At 42.5% G+C, this 25,692-nt stretch overlaps 1 protein-coding gene across 8 annotated transcripts in view; it reads right to left on the bottom strand.

Moving 5' to 3' along the window:
* DGKD (diacylglycerol kinase delta) overlaps nucleotides 1–25,692 on the bottom strand; it is a 109,896-nt gene that overhangs the window by 53,263 nt on the left and 30,941 nt on the right. For all 8 annotated transcript variants that reach the window (XM_079924180.1, XM_079924183.1, XM_079924186.1 and 5 more), the window contains exon 3: nucleotides 24,757–24,837. In XM_079924180.1, the coding sequence (XP_079780306.1) occupies nucleotides 24,757–24,837 (81 nt within the window). The remainder of the gene's footprint in view (nucleotides 1–24,756; nucleotides 24,838–25,692) is intronic.

The raw sequence follows: 25,692 nt of genomic DNA, 5'->3' as shown, positions 1-25,692 counted from the left end.
AGTGGGTTGAGGATTCCCAGGTTCTCTGACCTTACTGTGACTCACTCTGGGAGATAAAAGGTCTGGGAAAATGACCACATCTCACGCTGAGGTCACACTGCTACATACGTGAGGATGCTCTCAAGTTTTGCTCCCAGCAAAGGACTAGGCCAGCAGGAGAAGAAACCGAGGTGTGGGTCCTTTCAGCCCCTCCCCAGTCCCCTTGGGTGGGGACCCTGGCAGTGAGATGGCCTCACCACCACCACCCCCAGGCAATGAAAGGGGTGGTAACTCCTCCTCTCAGAACTGATTCTAAGGAAAATGTCTTCAGACATGTTACCACTGCATTAAAAAAGTAAACACCACAACGTGAAGGTTTCCAATTTGATGGTATGAAGCAAAGCTGGAGGAGGAGACGAGGTGAGGACGGCTGGACCCGAGCTGCTTCGCGCACAACTCACAGCCATCACGTGGTCCTGCTTGGGTTCAGCCGGAAGGTGAGGTCACAGACTTGCACAAGTGCCCGTGACGGGACAACCATCTGTTCTAACCCCATGTCACACACTAGGCGACGGATGCCCAGAGAGGGAAGGTAGCTCCCCAAGGCCACACAGCTTGTAGGAGGCAGAGCCAGGACCAGAAGAAGATGGCCAACACGTGTCCAGGGCACATCGTGGCCTGTGGAGCTCCCTCCTGGAGGGATGAAGTGCCCACCGACCTTGGGGCTCAGGGGAGCTGTGCCGGCTGGCACGTGGATGCGGCACTCTAACTAACACAGCAGGCCGTGTCCTTCAAATCTAGACCCAGGATGGAGACAGGACCCTGAGAAGCACAGCCCTTGTTCTCAGCTCCCAGTTCTGCCAAGGGAGCCCCGGTTCCCACACCCAACCTCTGTAGCTGCACTGTAGGCGCACAAAGACCCAGACCCTAAGATGCAAAGGGGGGCGTGAGCACTAGACCCCCTTCCAGTGCCAGGACCTGAATGGAGTACACAGCCACAGCGCTCATGTCCTCTCAGAGATGCCCAGTCCAGACCACCTGCTCTCTCTCACTCCCTGACTAATGTACTCAGTCCAGGGCTGTCACTAGTAAGCAGCCCAGGACAGAGCATCTCAGACCCATCCCAGCCGGGCAGGTAGGTCACAGGCAAGGTGACTTTCAGGATAATCCCCCCTCACCTACAACCACTCCCCCTCAACTTTAGACAGTTTACCCCTTTCCTCTGACCAAGCTTCCTATATTCCTCTGGTATTTCAAGTATATTTCAAAAATGAAAAGAAGTAATTCCAACCACAGGATTTAACATTTAAAAAAAAAAAAAAAACCCAAGACAGAAAAAGGTTGAAGATATTTCTTCCCTCGGCAAGCCCTGACTCAGAGGGTCTGTCTACCAGAGCTGTGGACACATTCCCATGTATCTGGACAGCTGCAGTGGAAGCGCAAGGCATGCGGTCAGCCGAGGCCAGCTGGCCTGACTCAGGAGCCACCTCCCCTTGTCATGACACAGCTATGACACAGTCCCATGTGGATGGAGGAGCGAGAAGTTTCACAGAGATGCCGAGGGATGGAGACACAGCAACAACAAACCAATCAACCCAACAAATATTTCTAGAACGCCTACTTTGTGCCAGCATGTCTCAGGGTGCTAGAATGGAGAGAGTCAGCAAGCCCAGGACATCCCTTCTCTAGAGAAGTTGACACCTCTCCCTCCAACAGAGAGAAATTGGAGGGGAAAAGGAGTACGTAAAATGTCAATGTAGACAAGAAACAAAAAACCTGAGGAGCCTATATCCATTTAAAAATTTAATTTATTATCAAAAATTTCAAAAGGTATTATCGAAAACCTTCCCAAATAGAGAGATCCACACCTAGTTTCACTGGTAAGTTTAGCAAAAATTTAAGAAAGAAGTAACACCAAACTGTATCAGAAAACAGAGGGAGGAACAATGATCCTCCTTGTTTTATAATGCTAGCTTACATGTTTTATAAAGCCAGCTTACTCTAAGTGCCAAAACCTGACAAAAACAAAAAGATTACAGATCAGTATCTCTCACAGATAGAGATGCAAAAACCCGTAACAAAATAACAGCAAACTGAATCCAATAATAAGTAAAAGGATAATACATCATGAGAAAACAGGGTTTATCCCAGGAATGCGAGGTTGGTTTAACGTTGGAAAATCAGTCAATTTCATTTCTCCTTTTAACATAATAAAGGAGAAAATCCATATGATCACTTCAACAGATACCAGAAAAGCATCTGATGAAATTCAACACCCACTCATAACAAATATTCTCAACAAACAGGAAAATCCTCAAAGTGATAGAGGCTACCTAAAAAAGCCTACAGCTAACATCATACTTAACAGTGAAGAGCTTAACTGTTTCCTGTTAAGACTCAAAGAAATGAAAGGATTTCTGCTTTCACTCCTTCTATTCAACATTGCACTGGCAGTCCAAGCTTTTGCAATGAGACAAGAAAAAGAAATATATGGCATTTGGGTCAGAAGGACATAAAGCTGTCCCTACTTTGCAGATGATATGACTGCTTACATAGAAATTTCTGGGGAATCTACAACAACTACTAGAACTATGAAGTTATTTTCCAAGACCACAAAAGCCATTGTTTGCAGCAAACAATTGGAAAATATTTCTATTTAATTTATTTAATAGGCACAAAAAACAAACTACACAGAAATTAATCTAAGAAAAGACATTAAAGATATCTGAAAGGGCTTCCCTGCTGGTGCAGTGGTTGAGAGTCCACCTGCCGATGCAGGGGACACGGGTTCGCACCCCGGTCCGGGAAGATTCCACATGCTGCGGAGTGGCTGGGCCCGTGAGCCATGGCCACCGAGCCTTCGCATCCGGAGCCTGTGCTCCGCAATGAGAGAGGCCACAACAGTGAGAGGCCCACGTACCACAAAAAAAAAAAAAAAAAAAAAAGATATCTGAAAACTACAAAACTACTACTGAAAACTACAAAACTTTGCTGGGAGAAATTAAAGAAGACCTAAATAAATACAGAGATATATCATGTTCATGGGAAAACCCAATGTTATTTACACATCAATTCCCTCCAAACTGATTTATAGATTCAATGCAACCTCAGTAAGATTCCAGCAGGCCCTTTTTAAATAGGAACTGACCAATTAATTTTTATTTACATAAAAATGCGAAGGGTTTTGAATAACCAAAGCAATTTTAAGAAAGAAAAACAGAGTTAAGAGGGCTTGAGTCTGATTTCAACACTTACTGTAAAGTAACAGTAATCAAGAAAGTATGGAGTTAGGATAGGGTCAGACATAGATCAATGGAACAGAATAGAAAGCCTGGAGATAGATTTACAAATATATGGTCAACTGACTTGTGACAAAGGTGTCAAAGTAATTCAATGTGGAAAGGAAAGCCTCTTCAACAAATGCTGCTGGAACAACTGAACATCCATATGGGGGAAAAAAAATGAACATCACTCTTACCTCACATTATACATAAAATTTAACCATAATCCTAACTGTAAAACCTAAAACTGCAAAACTTCTAGAAGAAAAATCTTTGCAATGCTGAGGTAGAAAGGGTTTCTTGGATAGGACACAAATTTCACCAAAGACTCCATTCTTCTACAAATGCCATTAAGAAAAAGGCAAGCCAGAACAAGAAAAACATTCATAACACATATATCACAGACCAATATCCAGAATATATAAAGAGCTCTTACAACTCAATAATAAGACAAACAAGTCAGTACAAAAATGGACAGATGATTCTACCATATGCTTCACAGAAGAAGACATACAAATAGTCTATAAGTACATGAATAGATGCTGACATCATTTGTCATCGGGGAATGGAAATTAAAACCACAATGAGACACTACTATATACCTATTAGGACATGTAAAATAAAAAGATAATATAAAAAGACTGACCACACCAAGTACTGGTGAGGATGTGGAAAACTGGAACTTTCATGCACTATTGGTGAGAATGTAAACTTCCAAGCACTCTGCAAAACAGCTGAGCAGTTTCTTGAAAAGTTAAACATAGCACCTACTATATGACCCAGCAATTCTGCTAGTAAGTTTTTACCCAAGGGAAATGAAAACATATGTCCACACAAAGACGTGTATACGAATGTTCGTGGCAGCTTTGTCTGCATTAGCTCCAAACTGGGAACTCCTTGAATGGCCGCCACAGGTAAATGGATCAACAAATTGGGGAAAAAAAACAAATTACTGATACACCCAAAATGGAAAACTTCAAAATCATTATGCTACGCCAAAGAAGCCAGACATTAAAAAAAAAAAGGACACACTACCGTTATTCAATTTATACAGAATTCTAAAAAATGCAAACTAATCTACAAAGACAGAAAAGAGATCCTTATTTGCCTGAGGAGGGATATGGAGAGAGAATGGATTACAAGGAAATTTTCAGGGGGATGGAAATGTTTGTTATTCTGACTGTGGCGACAGTTTCAACAGGTATGTGTGTGTGTGTGCGTGCACATGCGTGTGTGTGTGTGTGTGAGAGAGAAACTCATAAAGCTGTAACAGTGCAGTTCATTGTACAGCAATTAGGCCTCAAGTAAGCTATAAAAATATTTTTAATGCTAATATATCTTAGTGCACTAGAATATTCTTTAAATTACAGGGTTGAACCTTTCTCTAAATGACTAGATGACCAGAGGGTTTATCATCAAAGCCAGGAAATTTCTGCAAGTGGGTGCTAAAAATAATTGACAAGTGTTAACTCATCTACAACAGGGTGTGTAAACTGGCAGTGCCCAGGAAAGCCAGCACTTACAGCTTTGGGAACAACAAATACCTAATCTATTCCTTGGTGTGATTAGATACCTCTTGCATACAGCAAACCATAAAGTTCATTCCTCAGAAGACAGAGAGCCAAGCTGGCAACAGCCTCAAAGGTCAGCTATCCTGGACCCTTATTTCCCAGGTCAAGGAAGCAGCCCTGGTTTTCAGTGTCAGGGACAGGACAGACGCCAAGCCTCCTGCCTCAAGGTCAGTGTCCCTTCAGCCCCTCCAAGGATAAGGGGGGAGCCACCCCCACTCCTATTTTCCAAATGTCTAATTACTCTGATTCACCATCGTTAGACCTTTGCAAACTGAGAACAATTAGGAAGCAGAGAAGACAGTGCCCTGACACTAACCGGCTTTTCTGGATGGAGGTGAGCCTGGGTGCACCCAGAGCGGCTGGGCGCAGGGGAGCTCCCGGCCTTACCTGAGCACCTCTGCACCTGGCTGAGTCTTGAGGTTTTAGCTAAACATCCTGTAAGAACCAGTACAACAGCTCAGGATCACATGTTTCTTTTTGAGTCTACATTGCAAACTAAGTGCTTCAGCTGTGGAGGAGGAGGGATTATTAAGTCAAAAAACAGCACAGTCTCCCCACCAGCAAGCAGGGAATTATCTTAACTTGATAACAAGTTGTTTCAAGAAAATAAAAAGATCCCACCACTCTATGCACTCTGAAATACCAGATTATTCTGGAACAGAAAAGCAGGATATTTTTTTAAAACGTAATACCCTACAGAGTGACACCATTTTCCTAACTTTCAAGGAAAAAACCAGAGAGGACACGGCTCAATCATATCCTTGGGACATTTACCAAGTATTTATGAAACCTGGACATTTATCTGAACATTTACCAAAGAACACTGGGTCAAGAATGGCTAAAATTGGGCTTCCCTGGTGGCGCAGTGTTTGAGAGTCCACCTGCCGATGCAGGGGACATGGGTTCGTGCCCCGGTCTGGGAAGATCCCAAGTGCCACGGAGCAGCTGGGCCCGTGAGCCATGGCCGCTGAGCCTGCGCGTCCGGAGCCTGTGCTCCGCAACGGGAGAGGCCCGCGTACCGCACAAAAAAAAAAAAAAAAAAAGAATGGCTAAAATTATTCATTTCCTGGACACCCCAAGAAAAACTGAATCAAATCTATGTTTCTCCACTGTTTCTTCTCTCAAAGAACTTTACAAAATTACTATAGTCAAACTACAGTCTCTCAACTGTCCTTTTTTGTTTCCTCTATCACTTGTAAATAAAGACAATCAGAAGCGTTAACAATTAACACACACATATATACACATGCATACACACCACACAACACATACACACACACACAGCCCAACAGTATTGTGAAAATGGCTTCAATTTCATAAACGCAACCCCCTACTCAAAAATAACACACAGCCCTGACAAGTAACAGCGTCCTCCCGCACCCCAATTCTAAATATACTTAACAGACACCACAACTAGTTCCACCGCTCACCAGCCAGGCTGCCAGAAGACAGTGTTCTCTCTCTCTGCCTGCTTGGAACGACTGTAAGAACCAAATGCTAAGCCCTCACGTGGAGTACACGGCTCTTTGGACCATCTGTGTCACAGAGCAGGTGCTGCCTTCAGCAAAACCCCACACTTAGCAAACACACAGCCACCAATTTGGCTCAAAGCCTGCTTCTTCCCGCTTCTTGAAACTGAGAACACAGAGTGGATTATAAAGCATGGAATTCACTGGATTAACTTCCTCCTGCAGCTGCTCTCCTAGTCCTGCTCCACTGTCCAAGGGGTGTTTTAACAATCAGAGCATTTAATTCACTAAGCACCTACTACGTGCCAGGTGCTTGCCCCTCCCCTCCCCAGGTGTGAGATAGTACTGCCCCGACTTTTCCAATAGGAGAATGAAGCTACAGGTATAAGAAGCTGAGATCCCACAGCTGACGGCTGACACAGCCAGGACATGAGGTCAGGCTCTCCTGGAGCTCTGAGCTTGGGGAGGGACCAGGCGGTGCGCTCAGGCGGCAGGAGCCACTATCCTAACATGGGGCTTCCCGTCTGGCACAGCTTCTATACAAGGACTTACGGGACAGCCTCAACCCACAAGTACAACCCTCCCCATCCCAGATCCAGGCCAGCAGTCACAGAAATTGGGAAGAGTTTTTTCCATGCAAGGAAATTTGCCAATTATATATATAGCTTTTCCTCTCTCTGAGCCAAAGTGACTGGTGTAGGGGTTTTGCCCAGGAAATATCTGAGCTCCAAACAAGCTGAAAAGGAAAACTGATGTTGAAATCTGGATAAAGGTCATGGTTGCTCACCAAAGGAGCGGCGCCTGACCACCCCACAGGCTGACATCTGCTGGAAACAGCTGAGAAACTCAGGTCCATGGTTCCACCTCATGCAGACCTACAAAGGGACTCTCATTCATTGAACAAACTTGAATGCCAAATAGGTAAGATTTAAAACAACTAAAAATACTACATAAATCCATCATATATTGTAGCTTCGTTTTTATTTAGAGTTATCAGGCTATAACTAATAGAAACAGGAAACATAAAATATAAGGGAAAACCAAATGTGATTTATAATAAGCAAATTAAACAAAGATACCTTATATTTTTAATTACATTTGTGTTTCCTTTATATTTTATTTTTCCTCTTTTTATTAGTTATTTGCCTGATAATTCTTAAGGGCAATAATTCTTTCCTGATACCTACTCTTCAGTTGCAGATGCTATTTTTAACACTGCCAAGAAAATTAATCTCATCTGAAATCCTTTGGAATTTCTACAAATCAGAATAACTGCTAAGTGTTAGCAAGTTGACCCCTATTACTTTCCTACTAGTAGTGATAACTGGTAGTGGAGATAAAAACTAGGAAACATTCAGAGGGCACTTTTTTGCCAACCCAATGACCAATGAGATGGAGTCTAGTATTATCCCCATTTCACAGATGAGAAAACTCTTAGATGAAGTATCTTGCCCTAAGTCATAGAGCTAAAAAAAGAAGACCACCTTTATAATGTACCTCACAAAACTTCTGGATACCATAAAACATTTCAACAATAGTACTGGGAGGAAAGGAAGTAATAAATACAGACATGAAAAATCACTCCTCTCTATGTATGGCATGGTTATTCTGACATGGTCATTTCAGGGCAACCATCAGGATGATGCTATGAGCGAAGCCTGCTAGATCCCTATGCCAATGGCCATACGCTGTAGTCATCTGACTAACAGAAGTGCTAAGTCATTTTTGGGAAACCACACAAAATTTCAATATGGAATTTTGCAGAAAAGCCACCCTCTAAACATGTATATCCTAAATGTAATTCTCATTCAATTTCTACTGAAATTATACTGAAACTTGGAATGTCTTTTTTGTGCCATGGACCCCTTTTGGCAGTCTAGTGAAGCCTATGGACCCTCTCAGAATGTCTCTAAATGCAGAAAATGAAGTACCATTGCAATGAAAATCAGTTTTAATAAACTATAGTCAAACCCACTGACCCCTTGTGGGGAAGAAGGTCCATGAACCTAGATAAAAAAACCTCTGCCAGGTAACACCCTTTCTTTTCTCCTCCCTCTCCCCCACCTCCCAAAAGGAGATAAGGGGGACACTGGCACTCTAGCAGTCATCTTGAACCAGGAGAATCAAATTCTGGAGGGACCCAGATGACCCTGTAGAACTGCCATACTGATCAAGGACTGCCTACCTCTGTATAGAAAAATAAAACTTTACATGTTCACACCATTTTTATTTTGACAACTATTTTTTACAAGCAGATGTAGTGGGTTGAAAGATGGCCTGCAAAAAAATATACCTGTGTTCTAATCCCCAGAACCTGTGAATATGAGCTTATTTGGAAAAAGTCTTTGTAAACATAATTAAGGATCTTAGGATGCAATCATCCTGGATTATCTGGGTGGCCCTAAATCCAATGACAAGTGTCCTTATAAGAGACAAAAGAAAGGACACAGGGGAAGGAGGAGAAAGTCCTGCAAAGATGGAGGCAGAGATGGGGGTGATGCAGCCACAAGCCAAGGAGTGCCTGGAGCCACCAGAAGCTGGAAGAGGCATGGGATGGAATCTCCCCTAAGACCTCGGTTGGGAGCGCAGGCCTGCCAACACCTTGATTTCAGACTTCTGGCCTCCAGAAATGTGAGAGAATACATTTCTGTTGTTCTAAGCCATATGGTAATTTGTCATGGCAGCCCCAGGAAACTAATTTAGCAGCCAAACCTATTTCTAATATACACACCTTTATGATATTCTAAACATTAAATACTAAAAATTAAATGTAAACTCCCTTTCAGGTATGCAATGCTGTATATGGCATTATGCAGAAACAGCTCTCTAAACACGTATGTCCTAAATTTTTTTTTTTTTTTTTTTGCGGTACGCGGGCCTCTCACTGTTGTGGCCTCTCCCGTTGCGGAGCACAGGCTCCGGACGTGCAGGCCCAGCGGCCATGGCTCATGGGCCCAGCCACTCCGCGGCATGTGGGATCTTCCCGGACCGCAGCACGAACCCGTGTCCCCTGCATCGGCAGGCGGACTCTCAACCACTGCGCCACCAGGGAAGCCATATATCCTAAATTTAATTCTCATTCAGTGTATACTGAAAACTCTCTATTTTCAATCCCCATTATTTGGCCAATCCATTTTCCTGAAATTTAAGAATAAACCGAGGGCCTGTCCTTGCCTCCACTCTATTCTTATATCATGCCACTAAGCGTTCGCTTCTTGGTTCCTGCCCTCTGCCCAAGCTTCTTCCGCCCCCTCCCAACCACTCCTCACCCCTCACGCCAGCGTGTTCTCGACTTCTCCACTGCCCTTCTCCAGGCTGCACTGCCTGCAGAGCAGATGTTCCAACTTTCTGCTCACGTTTCTTCCTCCACCAGCTCGGTCACTGACACCAGGGTCTCTTGAGCTGTCTGTCCACTTCCTCATCATGAAACCCAGCCCAGCCTCCTCCTTTCCTTTACTACAGGTACATGACACACTCACCAGAGATTCTGGGGGTATAGGATACGTTAAAGTTCCAGTTGTGACCCATCTAAAATAATGTGAAGTAAGCAGAAGCTGAAATTCAGAAGTCCTCATGCTCAGAAATGAAGCTGTAAACCAGAACCAAACCAGAATCACGCAGAGCTGAAGGAAGTTTTATCTTCTCAACCTCAAGTCAGGCGACAGAGGTGAGAAAGGCCCCACGACCGAGCAAAGACCACCCTCAGGAAAACCTGCACCCTCTCCTGAGCAAAGGAACCCAGCACGGGAGCTACTCTGCAGGGAGAGACCACACTCATTTTCCCAAATGTCCCTCCTGTGATCTAAGACGCTTGTGCTAGCATTATCTGCAACAGGAAAACTGAAAACATTCTAAGTCCCTAATACTGCAGGAGTAAATGAAGTTTAACTGATCAGCTATGACTCATCTACATGATGAAATACCCACAACTAGAGAGGTGGTCATTATAGAGGCTCACGATGTGGGAACATTTATACGATGAAATAATAAATAAAGCCAAAATATAAAACTATACATATGTTGATGTATATAAAACATATGCAAAACTTAATGTCTGCCTATGAAAAAGTCTTAAGGGAACATGAAAAAAGAAAACAGCTGCTGAGCTACTGCAGGATCTTCATTTTTTCCACTTTAAATTTCCTTTAAAATCATTATCACAATTCAAACACTTTAAGAACTACGTTAATAAGCTGTCTGCACACTGTTGGTCTGTTGGTCTGTCAGTGACTGGGAGCTCCTAGGTGCTGTTCCTGGAACGCATCTGACGTGCGGGCTCACCCATGCCATCTCTGTAAGAGGCCTGTCCCCCAGGTCCCGCTCACACATCCCCTTCTCAGCAGAAGTTTCCACTCCCCGGGCCGACTGAGACACTTCTTTCTCCTCTCTCTCATGGCCTTTTGCACCTTCCTCTGCATTACACCTGTCACAGGGTCCAATCATGATTTCTGTTCACGTCTAACAGCCCGTAAGAAGTCTCTAGGTACAGGGAACGCATCTTCCACCTCCGTCCACCCCCAGACACCTAACGGAGCTTGCCACAGCAGGGACTTCTTTCCCTTTGAAAGAAGGGAAGATGAGTCTTTCTAAAACATGCATCTTTTCCAACTGATCTCTACATGATTTCAGAAATAAGGTTGCCAGGGTAAAGTCTTACTTGTCAAATTATTCCTATATTCTCCAGCGGTAAGCAAGAAGCTTTCAAGCTGTCAAACCTGGAAATGCACACAGAGCAAAGGTGCCAGCCCCTGCCGAAGCTACTCACCAGAATCCAGAAGCACACAGCTCCAGGGAGCTCCTAGGTCCTGCTCACTCCCAGTAACAAAAAGGGGCCCGGCCCACAGGACCACCTACAATAATGGACGTCTGTTCCACTGGGCTTCACAAAGGAGCAACAATTCTCTGAACAGCAAGTGGCAGCAGAACCGACTTCCTGGCTCCCGCTCACTCGCACAGCTGGCACGTGCCCTGCGCTGGGACGGCAAGCTGTGAAAGAGAACCCCGACCTCAAATCAAGACGCAGAAGGTGAGACCACGTGCCCAGATTACTAAGGAGGCTGCACTCAGCACTGCAGGAGTGTGGGTCCCAAATGTGGCTGCACCTCGAAATTGAGGAGAGCTTTGAAAAATCACCCATTTGTAAATCAGCAGCAGAATCTCTGGGGATGGTGCCAGGAACCCTTTTTTTAAGTTCTAAAGGGTGATCAGGCATAGCCAAGGCTGGGAGCCACCGCCCTGAGGGAGAAGGCGGCAGAGGGTTCGTTCCCTTCTGACCACAGCATAAATAGGAAGGTCTTAGGGAACAGGGTGTTTTCACCCTACCTTTGAGGAACGGACCAGGTTGACAGGGAGAGTTTGTGGAGAGGGCCTCAGACCGAGGGGCCCCACAGAGACCACGGCCAGCAGGCGACCGTGCACAGGGCATTTGTTCCCTGCAAAAAGAGCAGGCTGGACTGGAGCAGGTCCGTGTCGGGGAGAGGCTGGGAGGGTCAGAGAGCGCCAGATCCCCTGGATGGCATTAGATAAGAAACGAGGAGGCACTCGAGGACTTACAGTACTTTTAAAAATGGGCAGAAGATGCCTCTTTTTAATGGTTTTATATTCAGGTATATTCCAGTAAAACTCGTCTTTCCTCTTCAAGGTCCAACTCCACTGCAGCTGCTCCTATGGCCCGGGTAGGAGTGAACAGACTGCTCCAGGCCAGTGAAATCTGGAGTGATCGCAGGACAATCCATTTAAGAAACACAAGTATACCAAACCAAAGAAAACTTTCTAATTAAGACCAATGACACAGTAAATTAATTTGGTCCATTGCTTTCCATCATTAACTCATCGAATACTCACTTGTTATAGTAAGTGCCTATAATCGTATTGTCATTAATAGCAACCACTTTCATCACGCCTACATTACATTAATTCATTTAACCCTTCCAACAGCCCACAAGCAGGTACTATTATTATCCCTACTCCTCAGACGAGGAAACTGAGGCTCAGAGCCGTGTGATTTGCCCAAGGTCACTCAGCCGGTGAGAGGCCAAGCTGAGACTCACGCCCTGGCTTCCCAGTCCTTGCCTGTGCACCCTGCTTCTGTGCAAGGCCCTGTGCGGGCACTTTCAGAGATAAAGAAAGAACCATAACCCAGCCCTGCTGTCTAGGCTCTTACACCTGAGTGAGGAAACACAGATCCTGACAGATTCAAAGAGAGAGTCCCTGACTCCTCTGGGAAACCCGAAATTTGGAAATTCCACATAGCACGTAACTTCCCCCATAAATGAAGCAAAATGTAACTGACCATGTCACAGCAAATACACAGGTGGAACCCTCAGGCTCCTTGCTTCCTTCTCCACAGCGCTGGGCCTGGCTCTCCCCTGAGGGCAGCCTCCGTCCCTGCCCAACTCTGACTGTGTGGGGGCCCAGAGCCCCACCCAGGGGGGTCATGAGCTCCCACCAGCCCCAGGATTCAGAGGTGTTGCCTCGGCCAAACCAGCGAGCCGTGCGTGGTGCTGGTGTGGCCGCAGGTGCCCGGGGCGTCCCTGACTGAGGTGAGGGGCTTGGGGAAACATACTATCCTCTCCGAGAGGCAACGCAGGCTGGGAGTCTGTGAGCCCGGCACGCTCCAGGCTCCTTGCCCTCGCGGGGACACGGCCAGGGCTCGGCGCTCAACCTGTTCCCCAGCGTCCATCAGGAACACACGTGTCCACCTCAGATGACGCATCCCTTTATCCTACTCGTTGTGAATATCTTCACTAAATTGAATTTGGCTCTGATTCTGCCTCCCTCAAAAGGGACAGAGCCTCTGACACCAGCCACCATGAAGTCAGTGTCTGGGGTGAAATTTCTAAAAATGGAAGCGGCCAGCAACACACCCTGGTAAAGGGAGAAAGTACAGAGCTGCCAGAGGCTTGCCCTGTGCAATGTAACCGTGATATGTGCAGAGCTGCTTTCTAGGAAGCGTCTAGAAGCATCTCTCATTGATTGCTCAATACCCGTTTTTCTTCAGTGCTGTTCCTGAATCACGCAGAACAAAGAGCAGCGCTGCTAACAAAGAGAGCAGTGTTTAACCAAACTGCCTGCAAGGCCCTGTCCCCGCTCCACCTCCCTCACCTGCCACAGAAAAGGCCACCTGTCCAACCTCCTCACACCCATTCTGGCCACCTCTTCCCTGCAGATCTATTCTCCAGCAGCTGCCATAATAAAAACCCACAGGCTTTAAAAAACTTCCCAATACATACGGCAAAAAGGTCCAAACTCCCCACAGCCTGTAAAGCACTTCCCCTCTGCCCTCTGCCCATCTCGCCACCCTAACACATGCTCCACTCCCTCTGACAGGAACCACTTCAACCCCAGACACCTGGTATTGCTGGCCACAGCCCCCCTCAGCCTCAGGTCTCTGCACGTCTCTCCCGGCCGCGTCGCAGCCACGGGAAGGCCTGCCCTGACACCCGCTCGCCGCTACAGCCAAGCTACTTCCTTCTTGGCCTGCTGCTCCTAACTGCTCAGTACCTGCCTCTCACACAGGACTGCTCACTACATGAAGGGAGCTCTTTTACTGCCATCCAGCACCTGTCCACTGAAAGTGCTCTACTGAGTGAAATCAGTGAGAGGAACAGGGCCAAAATCATCCTGGAACTAGCGATCAAGTCACTCTTCAACATATAATTATGAGCACCTACTGTGTGCTGGCACTTGGGTAAAGCAGTGAGCAAAACAGACAAAAATCCTTGCTCTCACGCAGCATGTTACAGCATTTAACAAAGTAAACAAAACTGCATGGACTCGGAGCAGCGACCCTCAAGGGAGGGATGTGGGGGGGGGGGGTGTGAGAACAGAGCTCTGCTGTGCCCCACTGCTTTCATTTGTTTTTGCTGCATTCTGAAACTTCAAATAACTTTAAAGGAGTGTGATGACATTTCATCAAAATTTATCAAAATAGAATACAGGTTTAAAATGATGGAACACTGACTTGAAGAAATAAGTAAACGAAAGCACTCAACTCTAATGGCCCTACAATTCCTGGGCTGCTGTGGGAAGATTATAAAAGAATAGCTATAGCTCTAGGCTATAGCTCTAGGCTGCTGTAGGAAGGTTATAAAAGAAGCCATCATAGGACTTGAATACAACTAAAATCACTAAAGAAAGCTCAAAGATGACTAGAACAGGGAGGGGGAATGTCCAAAGTCAGTGAAGACATTTGGATACCCAAGAGGAAATGCACGTGCTCAAAGGACAATCTTTCCCTAAGGCAGGAAAATGACAATGTTAAACAGAAAACATTTAAAAAATATTTTCTCTATCAAACGAGAATAAGCCAAGATAAAAACAAAGTAAATTAATTGGTAGAAGCAATACTTGAAGAGATAATAACCAAGACTTTCCCCAAACTGACAACAGAAGGGACATATAGCTGCAGATTTCAGAAGTGTTAGGAACACTAAGCAAGATGAACACAAAGAACCATGACTGGAAAAATCACAGTAAAACAGCACAATGCCAAAGGAAAAGAAAAATCTTAAAAGTAGTCAGACGGGGTGGGGGCGGGGGGGGGGGGCAAGGTATATTATCATCCAAGGAACAACAATAGGACTGACAAGTTACTTTTAACAAAAATAATGGAAGCTACAATACAATGGAATGACATTTTTAGATTGCTGAAAGAAAATGACTGCCATGCTAGAACTGTATAACAAGCAAGAATAACCTTCAAAAAGATGAAATAAAACAAAAGTAGAGGGCCTCCCTGGTGGCGCAGTGGTTGAGAGTCCGCCTGCCGATGCAGGAGACACGGGTTCGTGCCCCGGTCCGGAAAGATCCCACATGCCACGGAGCGGCTGGGCCCGTGAGCCATGGCCGCTGAGCCTGCGCGACCGGAGCCTGTGCTCCGCAACAGGAGAGGCCACAACAGTGAGAGGCCTGTGTACCGCAAAAAATAAATAAATAAAAATAAAACAAAAGTAGAAACCAACACTAAAGAAATTAAAGAGAATTTTTCACAGAAAGAATACTACCCCATAGATCACAGAAATACAGAAAGAAATGAAGGGCAACAGAAAAGGCAAATATTCACTAGAAATCTAAATGACTGTCAACTGTATAATAATGTCTTATGAGGTTTCAAATATATGTAAAATTAAAGTAAATAACAAACCAGCACAAAGGCAAGAGGTGACTACAGAGAGGTTTCCTTTTTTTTTTTTTTAATTTATTTATTTTATTTATTTATTTTTGGCTGTGTTGGGTCTTCGTTGCTACGTGCGGGCTTTCTCTAGTTGCAGTGAGCAGGGTCTACTCTTCGTTGTGGGGCGCGGGCTTCTCATTGCAGTGGCTCCTCTTGTTGCGGAGCACGGGCTTCAGTAGTTGTGGCACACAGGCTCAGTAGTTGTGGCTCGCGGACTCTACAGTGCAGGCTCAGTAGCTGTGGCGCACAGACTTAGTTGCTCCACGGCATGTGGGATCTTCCCAGACCAGGGACCGAATGAACCCGTGTCCCCTGCATTGGCAGGCGGATTCTTAACCACTGCGCCACTAGGGAAGTCCTGAGAGGTTTCCTTCTTAAGTACCAGAAATTAATTGAAATTTCAATTATAATTTCAATAGCAATGAAGAGCATAGAGAGTTTAAATGCTCTAAGATCCCTGTAGTACTAATCTGTAGTAGAAGCACTAATCTGTAGTAGAAGTTAATAAGTCAAGGATATATTTTGCAATCTATAAAATATCCACTAAAATAATGTATATGAAACAAGCTAAAAGAGAGGAGAAAATGAAATAATTCATCTATTTTAAAAAGAAAGATGTGAAAAAATATAAAATGTGAGACTAAGAGAAAACAAGTAATAATGTATTGGATTTGTACCCAAATACAAGAGAATCTAAAACTAAGTACAGATTAAACATAATCTAGTTAAAGGCACCATCCAATTAAACAGTCCAATAGACAGTTTAAAAAAACCACACAACTTTATGCTGCTTACAAGAGACACATCTTAAATATAAACAAAAAGGTTTAAGGTAAAAGGATGGAAAATTATATACCACTACTTACAATACAATTACTAACCAAAATAAAGCTACTGTAGCTAGAGTAACATCAAAGTAAACTTTAAGGCAAAAAACATTAAGAGAAATAAAAGGTTATTTCATAATAAAAGGGTCAATCTAGTAAGAATATAAAATAATTCTAAATCTGTATGCATTTAATAATAAGCCTTCAAATATATAAAGCAAAAATTAACAGAATGAAAACAAAAAACAGGTAAGTCCACAATCACAGTAGGAGACTTTAATAAATCTCACTCAATAACTAATAGGACAAACAGAAAAACTAGTCAGAAGGTTATAAAAGATTTGAGAAAAATGATTAAACTTTTGTCCTAATCAACTTACAAGAACTAATGAATCCAAGTTCTGTTCAAATGCACATGGAACATTTATGAAAAGTGACCACTTACTGGGTCATAAAGTCTCAACAACTTTAAAGGACTGAAATCATTCCGAGTATGTTCTCTGATCACAGTAAAGACTAGAAAAATCGGACTTCCCTGGCAGCACAGTGGTTAAGAATCCGCCTGCCAATGCAGGGGACGCGGGTTCGAGCCCTGGTCCGGGAAGTTCCCACGTGCCGCGGAACAACTAAGCCCATGTGCCACAACTACTGAGCCTGCACTCTAGAGCCCGTGAGCCACAACTACTGAGCCCGCATGCCACAACTACTGAGCCCACGTGCCACAACTACTGAAGCCCGCATGCCTAGAGCCCGTGCTCCGTAACAAGAGAAACCACCGCTGTGAGAAGCCCACACACTGCAACAAAGGGTAGTGCTCGCCACAACTAGAGAAAAGCCCACGTGCAACGAAGACCCAATGCAGCAAAAAAAAAAAAAAAGACTAGAAAAATCACCCAAATGCCATGAAATTAGGAAACACACAGATCAGAAAACAGACACAAAAGAATATACACAGAAGAATATGAGCTCATTTACATCAAATATCTAGAACAGCCAACACGAATCTACAGTATTAGAAGTTAGGGTGGTGGTTACATGTGGCCGGGGGTCGGAGAGGGGGAACAACTGGGCAATACCGCAAGGGGAGCTTCCCAGGGCCTAGACATGTTCTACAGCTTGATCTGGGTGACGGTTACACATCAAGCTCTGTACATACATCTGTGCACTTTTCAGTTTGGAAGTCATAGTTCGATTTTTTTAATTATTTAGAATATACAAACTTTCAGTAAAGCAGAAATGCTGCTTTGCTTTGACAAACTCCTTTGAAGAGTCATGGTAGTTAAAATATACGTTCAGAACAAATCTGTATAAATTTTTTGATAAGGCTGAAAATAATTTTTAAATTATCCCATGAAAAGAAATATAAGGGGAAAATGAGAAGTATTTTAACCTGACAATTTTGGCCTATTATTAGTGTATGAAATCTAGTTTTTAAAAAAAAAACAAAAAAAAAGGATCACTGAAACAAGCATAGCCAATGGGGGCAAACTTACGTAGATAAATAGAATAAGAGAAAGGAGTAATTTTGAACCCCCAAAATACAGAGCTGACTATGCAAAAGCACATGAAAAATCAATTCATAAAGAAATTAATACAAATGGCCAACAGACTGTGAGAAATGTTTGACATCACTTTGATAATCAATGAAATAAAACAAATTACCATTTTTATCAAAGCAGCAAAGATGTTCTAAAATTTTAACACATGGTATTTGTAAAAGGATAGAAAAAAACCACTTCATCAAGTCCTACTCATACAGGTTCTAAAGGCAATTTGGCAATAATATACCGAAAGCCTTCTAGTTTTCATAGATTAATATAAACATGTTTAATTATCAAAAACCTATTTCATGTTATTTCAGAGGCTGGGACACGAAGCTGGCAAATCCCCTTTTCCTCTTCATGCTGCTGTTATGCTCTTTGACCTTGTAGACCCCACTTGAAGGTAAGAATGCAGAGGACTCTGTCTGCTCTACTCCCCATCTTCTGAAAGCTCCCACGGCCAAAGCTCCACCTCATCTAAAGGCACATCTGTGTCTTTAGCTGCATCCCACCTTCACTTTGTTCTTAAAGAACAGAAAACAAGCAGACCCGTCTCCAGTTACATAAGCCTCCTTCGTACCATTTCTTCCATCAAACCTGTATAAAAATCTCTCCTCTCCCCCAAATATTTCCTCCCATCTCCCTTGGAAGTCTCTTGTCCCTCAGATCCTTATTTCTTTATGATACAGTTCTTTGGCCATTTTAGGGAGAAATTAAAATGGAGTCTTTTCTAATGTGGAGCAAATTTACTCATTCTTTTCCAGTTACAAAAGGTTCCCATCTGTTGGCTGATTCATGATAACAGCAACTTTCAATGCCTTGTTCTTTGTATCAGGCATGCAATTTTAATAGAAGTTGTGGAATTTGGAAATTACTACCGGAATAGCTGGAAAACCAAATGAGATATCCCAGGAAATGTAGTAGCTTCTGGGCAAATGCATTCATTCATTCTGCACTCACTTCCCTGGACACATGGGCCAGGCACTGGCAAAGTCCAAGGCCAGGCCCTGCCTCCTAGGACCTGCATGCAGATTCCTGCAGTTTGCTGTATGGGAAGTGACAGGTTCAGAGTTCAGACAGTAAATACTGCAGGGCGTTAGAAATGGGAGAGTCCAAAACCTACGGACCCTCTGTGGAAGCATGCCTCAGGGAAGTGGGCACCGGTCAACTGGCTCCAAACACTCCCCATGTATCCCCAAATTCCAGACGCCATCACGGATTGCTCAGAAATGGTCTCCTTATCTTGGGATATTTCTGGGGAACCTCATTATTAATCTTTCTCTTGTCCTTTCAGCACATCCTCAGATGAAAAACCAGTTTTTACAGCACTAACAAAATCTAAAATAAATGTGAAAGAATCAGTGCCTCTGCCCCAAGAGCTGGGAAACCATCCATGACCGCCCCACAGGAACTGGCTCGACATCTGGAAGTCAACTATTTGGCACACATTTTCCCATAGAGACAGTATATAAATCAGGGTTCATTCTCAAATCAGACTGACAAAGCTCCATAATAACTCATGTAGTACCAAAGCACAGTGGCATACTATTTTTTATGGAGACATAATTCCCATACAATTCATCCTTTTACAGTATACAATTCAGTGGTTTTTAGCGTATTCATAAAGTTGTGCAACCATCACCACTATCTAATGTTAGAACATTCTGCCACAAACCCCCAACTAAAATCCGGTACCCATTAGCACTCCTCCTTCCCACAGCCTCTGGCAACCACTAATCTACTGTCTCTACAGATTTGACTATTGTGCATTTCATATAAATGTGATCATAAAATATGTGGTCTTTTGTGTCTGGCTTTCATTCAGCATGTTTTCAAGGCCCATCCAAGTTGTAACACGTATCAGTACCTCATTTATTTTTCAAAAGTCTTTTAAAAGTTCACACTTTCTACCTCAAAAGGGATTCCATTTCTAAGAACTTAGGCTATGGAAATAATCAGAAATATACAAAAGTATCTGTGTGCAAGTGTACAGCACAGTGTTATTTTATACAAAAAAATGGACAACCTGACAATTTTGGCCTATTATTAGTGTATGAAATCTAGTTTTTAAAAAAAAAAACAAAAAAAAAGGATCACTGAAACAAGCATAGCCAATGGGGGCAAACTTACGTAGATAAATAGAATAAGAGAAAGGAGTAATTTTGAACCCCCAAAATACAGAGCTGACTATGCAAAAGCACATGAAAAATCAATTCATAAAGAAATTAATACAAATGGCCAACAGACTGTGAGAAATGTTTGACATCACTTTGATAATCAATGAAATAAAACAAATTACCATTTTTATCAAAGCGGCAAAGATGTTCTAAAATTTTAACACATGGTATTTGTAAAAGGATAGAAAAAAACCACTTCATCAAGTCCTACTCATACAAGTTCTAAAGGCAAGTTGGCAATAATATACCAAAAGCCTTCTAGTTTTCATAGATTAATATAAACATGTTTAATTATCAAAAACTGGTTAAGTGTATAAATTTATACGATGGAATACTATGCAACACGAATAAACAAGATTTTGAAGGATATTATAAGAAAAAAGCTCATTGTTAACCGAAGAAAGAGGTTAAAAACTATACTTTATAAAACACATTTGGTGGGAACAACATAAATCAATATATATTATTAGGTATCTTTGGGTAGTAGGAATGTGGATGGTTTTAAATTTCCTATTTTATCTATACGCTTTAAAATTTTCTTTAATAACTTTATCAGAAATGTAATTTATCTTGACTAACATTTTTCTACTGCGAGAAAAAACAACTTTTGGAATGTTGGAATGTGAACAGAAATGCACTCAGTTAAATTCTGAGTCCCTAATGTCTTTTAATTATTTATATATATGAAAATAAAAATGAACTAATCAATAAGTTGTTTTAAAAAGTTACGAAAAGCAGACAGAAGACAATAAATACAAATGCATAAAGTGAATTAGGTAATAGAAAAATGGAATTGTTCAATAATCTAAGAACTGGATCTCTTAAAAGACAAAAATGATAGAGTTTAAGAAATATGACAAGGCAGTCTCCCAAGGCAATAGAAATAAAAGCAAAAATAAACAAATGGGACGTAATCAAACTTATAAGCTTTTTCACAGCAAAGGAAACCATAAGCAAAATGAGAAGACAACCTACTGACTGGAAGAAAATATTTGCAAATGATACAACTGATAAGGGCTTAATTTCCAAAATATACAAACAGCTCATACAACTCAATAACAAAAAAACAAGCTACCCAATCGAAAAATGGGCAGAAGACCTAAACAGACATTTCTCCAAAGAAGACATACAGGTGGCCAATAGGCACATGAAAAGATGCTCAACACCACTAATTACTAGAGAAATGCAAATCAAAACCACAATGAGGTACCACCACACACCGCTCAGAATGGCCATCATTAAAGTCTACAAATAACAAATGCTGGAGAGGGTGTGAAGAAAAGGGAACCCTCCTACACTCTTGGTGGGAATATAAATTGGTGCAGCCACTATGGAAAACAGTATAGAGGTTCCTCAAAAAACTAAAAATAGAGTTGCCATATAATCCATCAACCCCGGTAAAACTATAATTTGAAAGATACATGCACCCCTGTGTTCACAGCAGCATTGTTTACAATAGCCAAGACATGGAAACAACCTAAATGTCCATCAACAGATGAATGGATAAAGAAGATGTGATATGTATATACAATGGAATATTAACCAGCCATAAAAAAGAATGAAATAATGCCATTTGCGGCAACATGGATGGACCAAGAGATTATCGTACTAAGTCAGAAAGAGAAAGACAAATACAAGACGACATCACTTATATGTGGAATCTAAAACACGACACAAATGAACATATCTATGAAACAGAAACAGACTCACAGATACAGAACAGACTTGTGGTTGCCAAGGGGAGAGTAGGTAGGGGAGGGATGGAGGTTAGGGTTGGGAGTTTGGGATTAGCAGATGCAAACTATTATATATAGAATGAATAAACAACAAGGCCCTATTGTATAGGAACAAGGAACTATATGCAATATCCTGTGATAAACCACAATGTAAAAGAATATGAAAAAAGAATATATATATGTGTAACAATCACTTTGCTATACAGAAGAAATTAACACAACATTGTAAATCAACTATACTTCAATAAAATTTTTAAAAAGAGAGAAATATGACAAGAAAAACAAAAGCTAAACAAGTAAAATTAGGTATGTGAAAGGGGATCTAACCAGAGACATTTATGTTTAAAGTGCAGGACTTCCCCGGTGGTCCAGTGGTTAAGACTGCGTGCTTCCAATGCAGGGGGCGTGGGTTCAATCCCTGGTCGGGGAACTAGGATCCCGCATGCCACACGGCATGGCCAAAAATAAATAAATAAAAATAAAGTGCAAACAACAAATGTTACTAAATCTGAAGGTGTGGAATAAATGGGAAAGTAAATACAAAAATGGACTCAAGAAGTAAAAAAGTTCCTATGATCAAAAAGCAAAAACAAACCTTTTAGGGACTGCCCTGGTGGTCCAGTGGTTAAGAATCTGCCTTCCAATGCAGGGGGCGTGGGTTCGATCCCTGGTCAGGGAAGTAAGATTCCATATGCTGCGGGGCAACTAAGCCCACACGCCACATCTAGAGAGGATGCCTGCGTGCTGCAAGGAAGAGCCCGCGCTCCAAAACAAAAGATCCCACGTGCCACAACTAAGACCAGACGCAGCCATAAATAAATAAATATTTTTTTAAAATTGAAATAAACCTTTTAGGTTTATTCAGAGCCTTATTACCTCCCTGAAAAGTAAATTCTCTCAAACTTTCAAGAAATAATCAACTCTAAAGCTATAAAAATGTTCCAGAGCACAAAAAATCATGGACAGTTACTAAATGGATTTTATGGAGCTAGTTTAACTCCAAAATCAAAACACAACAAAGGCTACCTCCTACCCAAAGAAAAGCACACACATGCTTTCAGAAAATTCTAAATCCAAAATTAGGGTATAACATTCAACATTACCAGGAACAATTTATTATTATGAAATGTACAAATACCTAAAACCAAACTGATCATCTAAATTAATGTTCAAAACAATCCAGTGAAATTCAACACCTACTCCTATTAAACACTCTAGAAGCCATAAATCAAAGAATAATCCACTTCCATAGTTGTCTCCCCAGCCAGTAAGTAAATGATAAAACTAATGCAGAAAAAGTAAAAACAGTCCAAATAAAACGAGGAATAAAATTAAAGAGGCCGTCAGGGAAGTCTGACTAATTCGATAAGCCACAAAGTAAAACCAAGAGCAGTTAATTACACCAAAACAAAATAAGTAGAAGTTTAAATGAAGGAAGGAAAATCCCATTTGGAGCAGCAACATAATCGATCCATAAATAAACAAGTTAAAAAAAACCTGAAAGTAGCTAAAACTAATACTAACCCAAAATGTTTAGATCCTAAACATGAAGAGGGCTTCCCTGGTGGCGCAGTGGTTGAGAGTCCGCCTACCGATGCAGGGGACACGGGTTCGTGCCCCGGTCCGGGAGGATCCCACGTGCCGCAGAGCGGCTAGGCCCGTGAGCCATGGCCGCTGAGCCTGCGCGTCCGGAGCCTGTGCTCCACAACGGGAGAGGCCACAACAGTGAGAGGCCCGCGTACCGCAAAAAAAAAAAAAAAAAAAATGAAGAAAATTACCCACCTTGACTGAGTTATAAAAGAATTGTAAAAAGGTAGGGAACATACTGTATTTCTAGATAAGCTCACTTAATAACACAATGAAAAATATTTTAAAATATTCCATTCCTGCTATTAGAGTCATACCTTACACATCAGGTTCTAAAGTCAGCCCCCGAAGCCAAAACTGTAAAGTCATACAAGAAATGCTGTACAGCTATTAAAAAATGTGATGAACACTTAGATCAATCAACATGGGGAAATGTCCACCATAAACTGTCAAGAGAAAAAAATAAAACTAAACATGTAAAACAAAAGGATCACTACGATCTCATGTTATATGTGGGTAAAGAGGGTAAAGACATAGATATTTAGACATAAAGATAGTCACTCTAAAGTGAGCAGCTGGCTACCTCTGGGTACTGAGGTCACACGATTTTACGCATTTAGAACTTTTGCAGAAAGTACAACATAATTTCTATAAATGTGGTGGGGGGAGGAGTTTTAAAAAGAAAAATATCAACATTCTATGTTTTGAGGTGGCTGAATGATGGCTGCTTTTTTAAAATATAAATTTATTTATTTATTTAATTTATTTAGTTTTGGCGGCGGCGCGTCTTCGTTGCTGCGCAGGCTTTCTCTAGTTGCGGTGAGCGGGGGCTACTCTTCGTTGCAGTGTGCGGGCTTCTCACTGCGGTGGCTTCTCTTGTTGCAGAGCATGGGCTCTAAACACGCAGGCCTCAGCAGTTGTGGCTCGCGGGCTCTAGAGCGCAGGCTCAGTAGTTGTGTTGCACAAGCTTAGTTGCTCCACGGCATGTGGGATCCTCCCGGACCAGGGATCAAACCCGTGTCCCCTGCATTGGCAGGCGGATTCCCAACCACTGAGCCACCAGAGAAGTCCCCTGATGGCTGTTTTTTAATTGCTTCAACATTTTCTGTATTTTCCAAATTTTCTATAACAATCATGAAAAACAAACCTCTGTGCAAAATTGTAAATGTAAACTACAACATGTTTTAAAAATTCCTTTGGTCCCTCTTGTTCTTTTGTGCTTAATGTGCAAAATTCTCAGTTATTCTCCAACCATAGCATTATTTTGAACCTTAAATTCAAAATTTACCACGAATTGTTCCAATCAGAGAGCAAAGGATGAAAAATCTGAACTGCTCACACACATTTGTTCAAATTAAACAGGAAAACCAAATGTGGTGAAGAATCAAGAAAGGTGTGCGTCCAAAGACTTACCGTAAAGCTGTTGTTGACATTTTTAGTGCTGGATTCAGCCACGCTGGCGTCTGTCAGGTCCACCTCATCAAATATGATCGACTGGAAAGACACAGGGACTGCAGTCAGTGGGGGTAAGGTGTCTCGACCCCAGGCAAGCACTTGAGAACTAAATGAACGCTGAGTGAGTTCACCCTACCTGCTTCTGACAAAGCACCGAGCTCACAGGTATAGCTCAAGACTTTTTTTTAGTCCAGGGAGTTCCCCAGTGATTGCATTAATGGAACCAAAAATATATCCTCACACGAGTCCACCTGAGAGGGCAGGTTCCCGACTGAAGGTCCTCTGTCCTTCCGACTTTAGTTTCTCCACCTCGCACATTTGGGGGGAGAGGTCCCGGCTAAAATAAACAATTCTAGGGGAAGAGAGACTGACCTAAATAGAAGGGACCCAGCCATGAAAGAAAACAAGGGAGCAGAGCAGAGTGAATCTAGTCCTGGAGAGAGAGACAGGCTCCAGAAGAAGGGCTGGGAACCAGGTCTGAGATGCCCTCCTCCCCATTTTCCTCTCCTCTCTCTCCCAAATCCCCCCGTTCATAGCCCTCACCTCCTGTTTACCTTTGCGTCCCCTCTAGGAGGAGGACTCCATCAGAAACCCCTGGAGGAAACGCTAATAAGCTAGAAAAGAGATTCAGTCTTTTAAGTAACTCCCCCACCCCTCCAACTAAAATAACTGTAAGGGTTTGTCTTTTTTTAATGAAGGATGTGGTCAGAACCCTATCTAAACAAGTTACTCTGTTCAATTTCAAATTTTAATGCACTAACTCACTAGGGATACATCTCAAAATGTAAATTATTCAGATTCCAGATTATTTTTAATGCCGAAATATTAGTATTGACTGCAATACTGATACAAAAAGACTGGTATTCAGAACACCAAAAACTAGGTTTGCAGATA

Source organism: Stenella coeruleoalba (genome assembly GCF_951394435.1).
Source record: "Stenella coeruleoalba genome assembly, chromosome: 6".
Classification (NCBI taxonomy): domain Eukaryota; kingdom Metazoa; phylum Chordata; class Mammalia; order Artiodactyla; family Delphinidae; genus Stenella; species Stenella coeruleoalba.
Note: the sequence above shows the minus strand (reverse complement) of the source record. Positions and strands in the feature narration are given on the sequence as shown.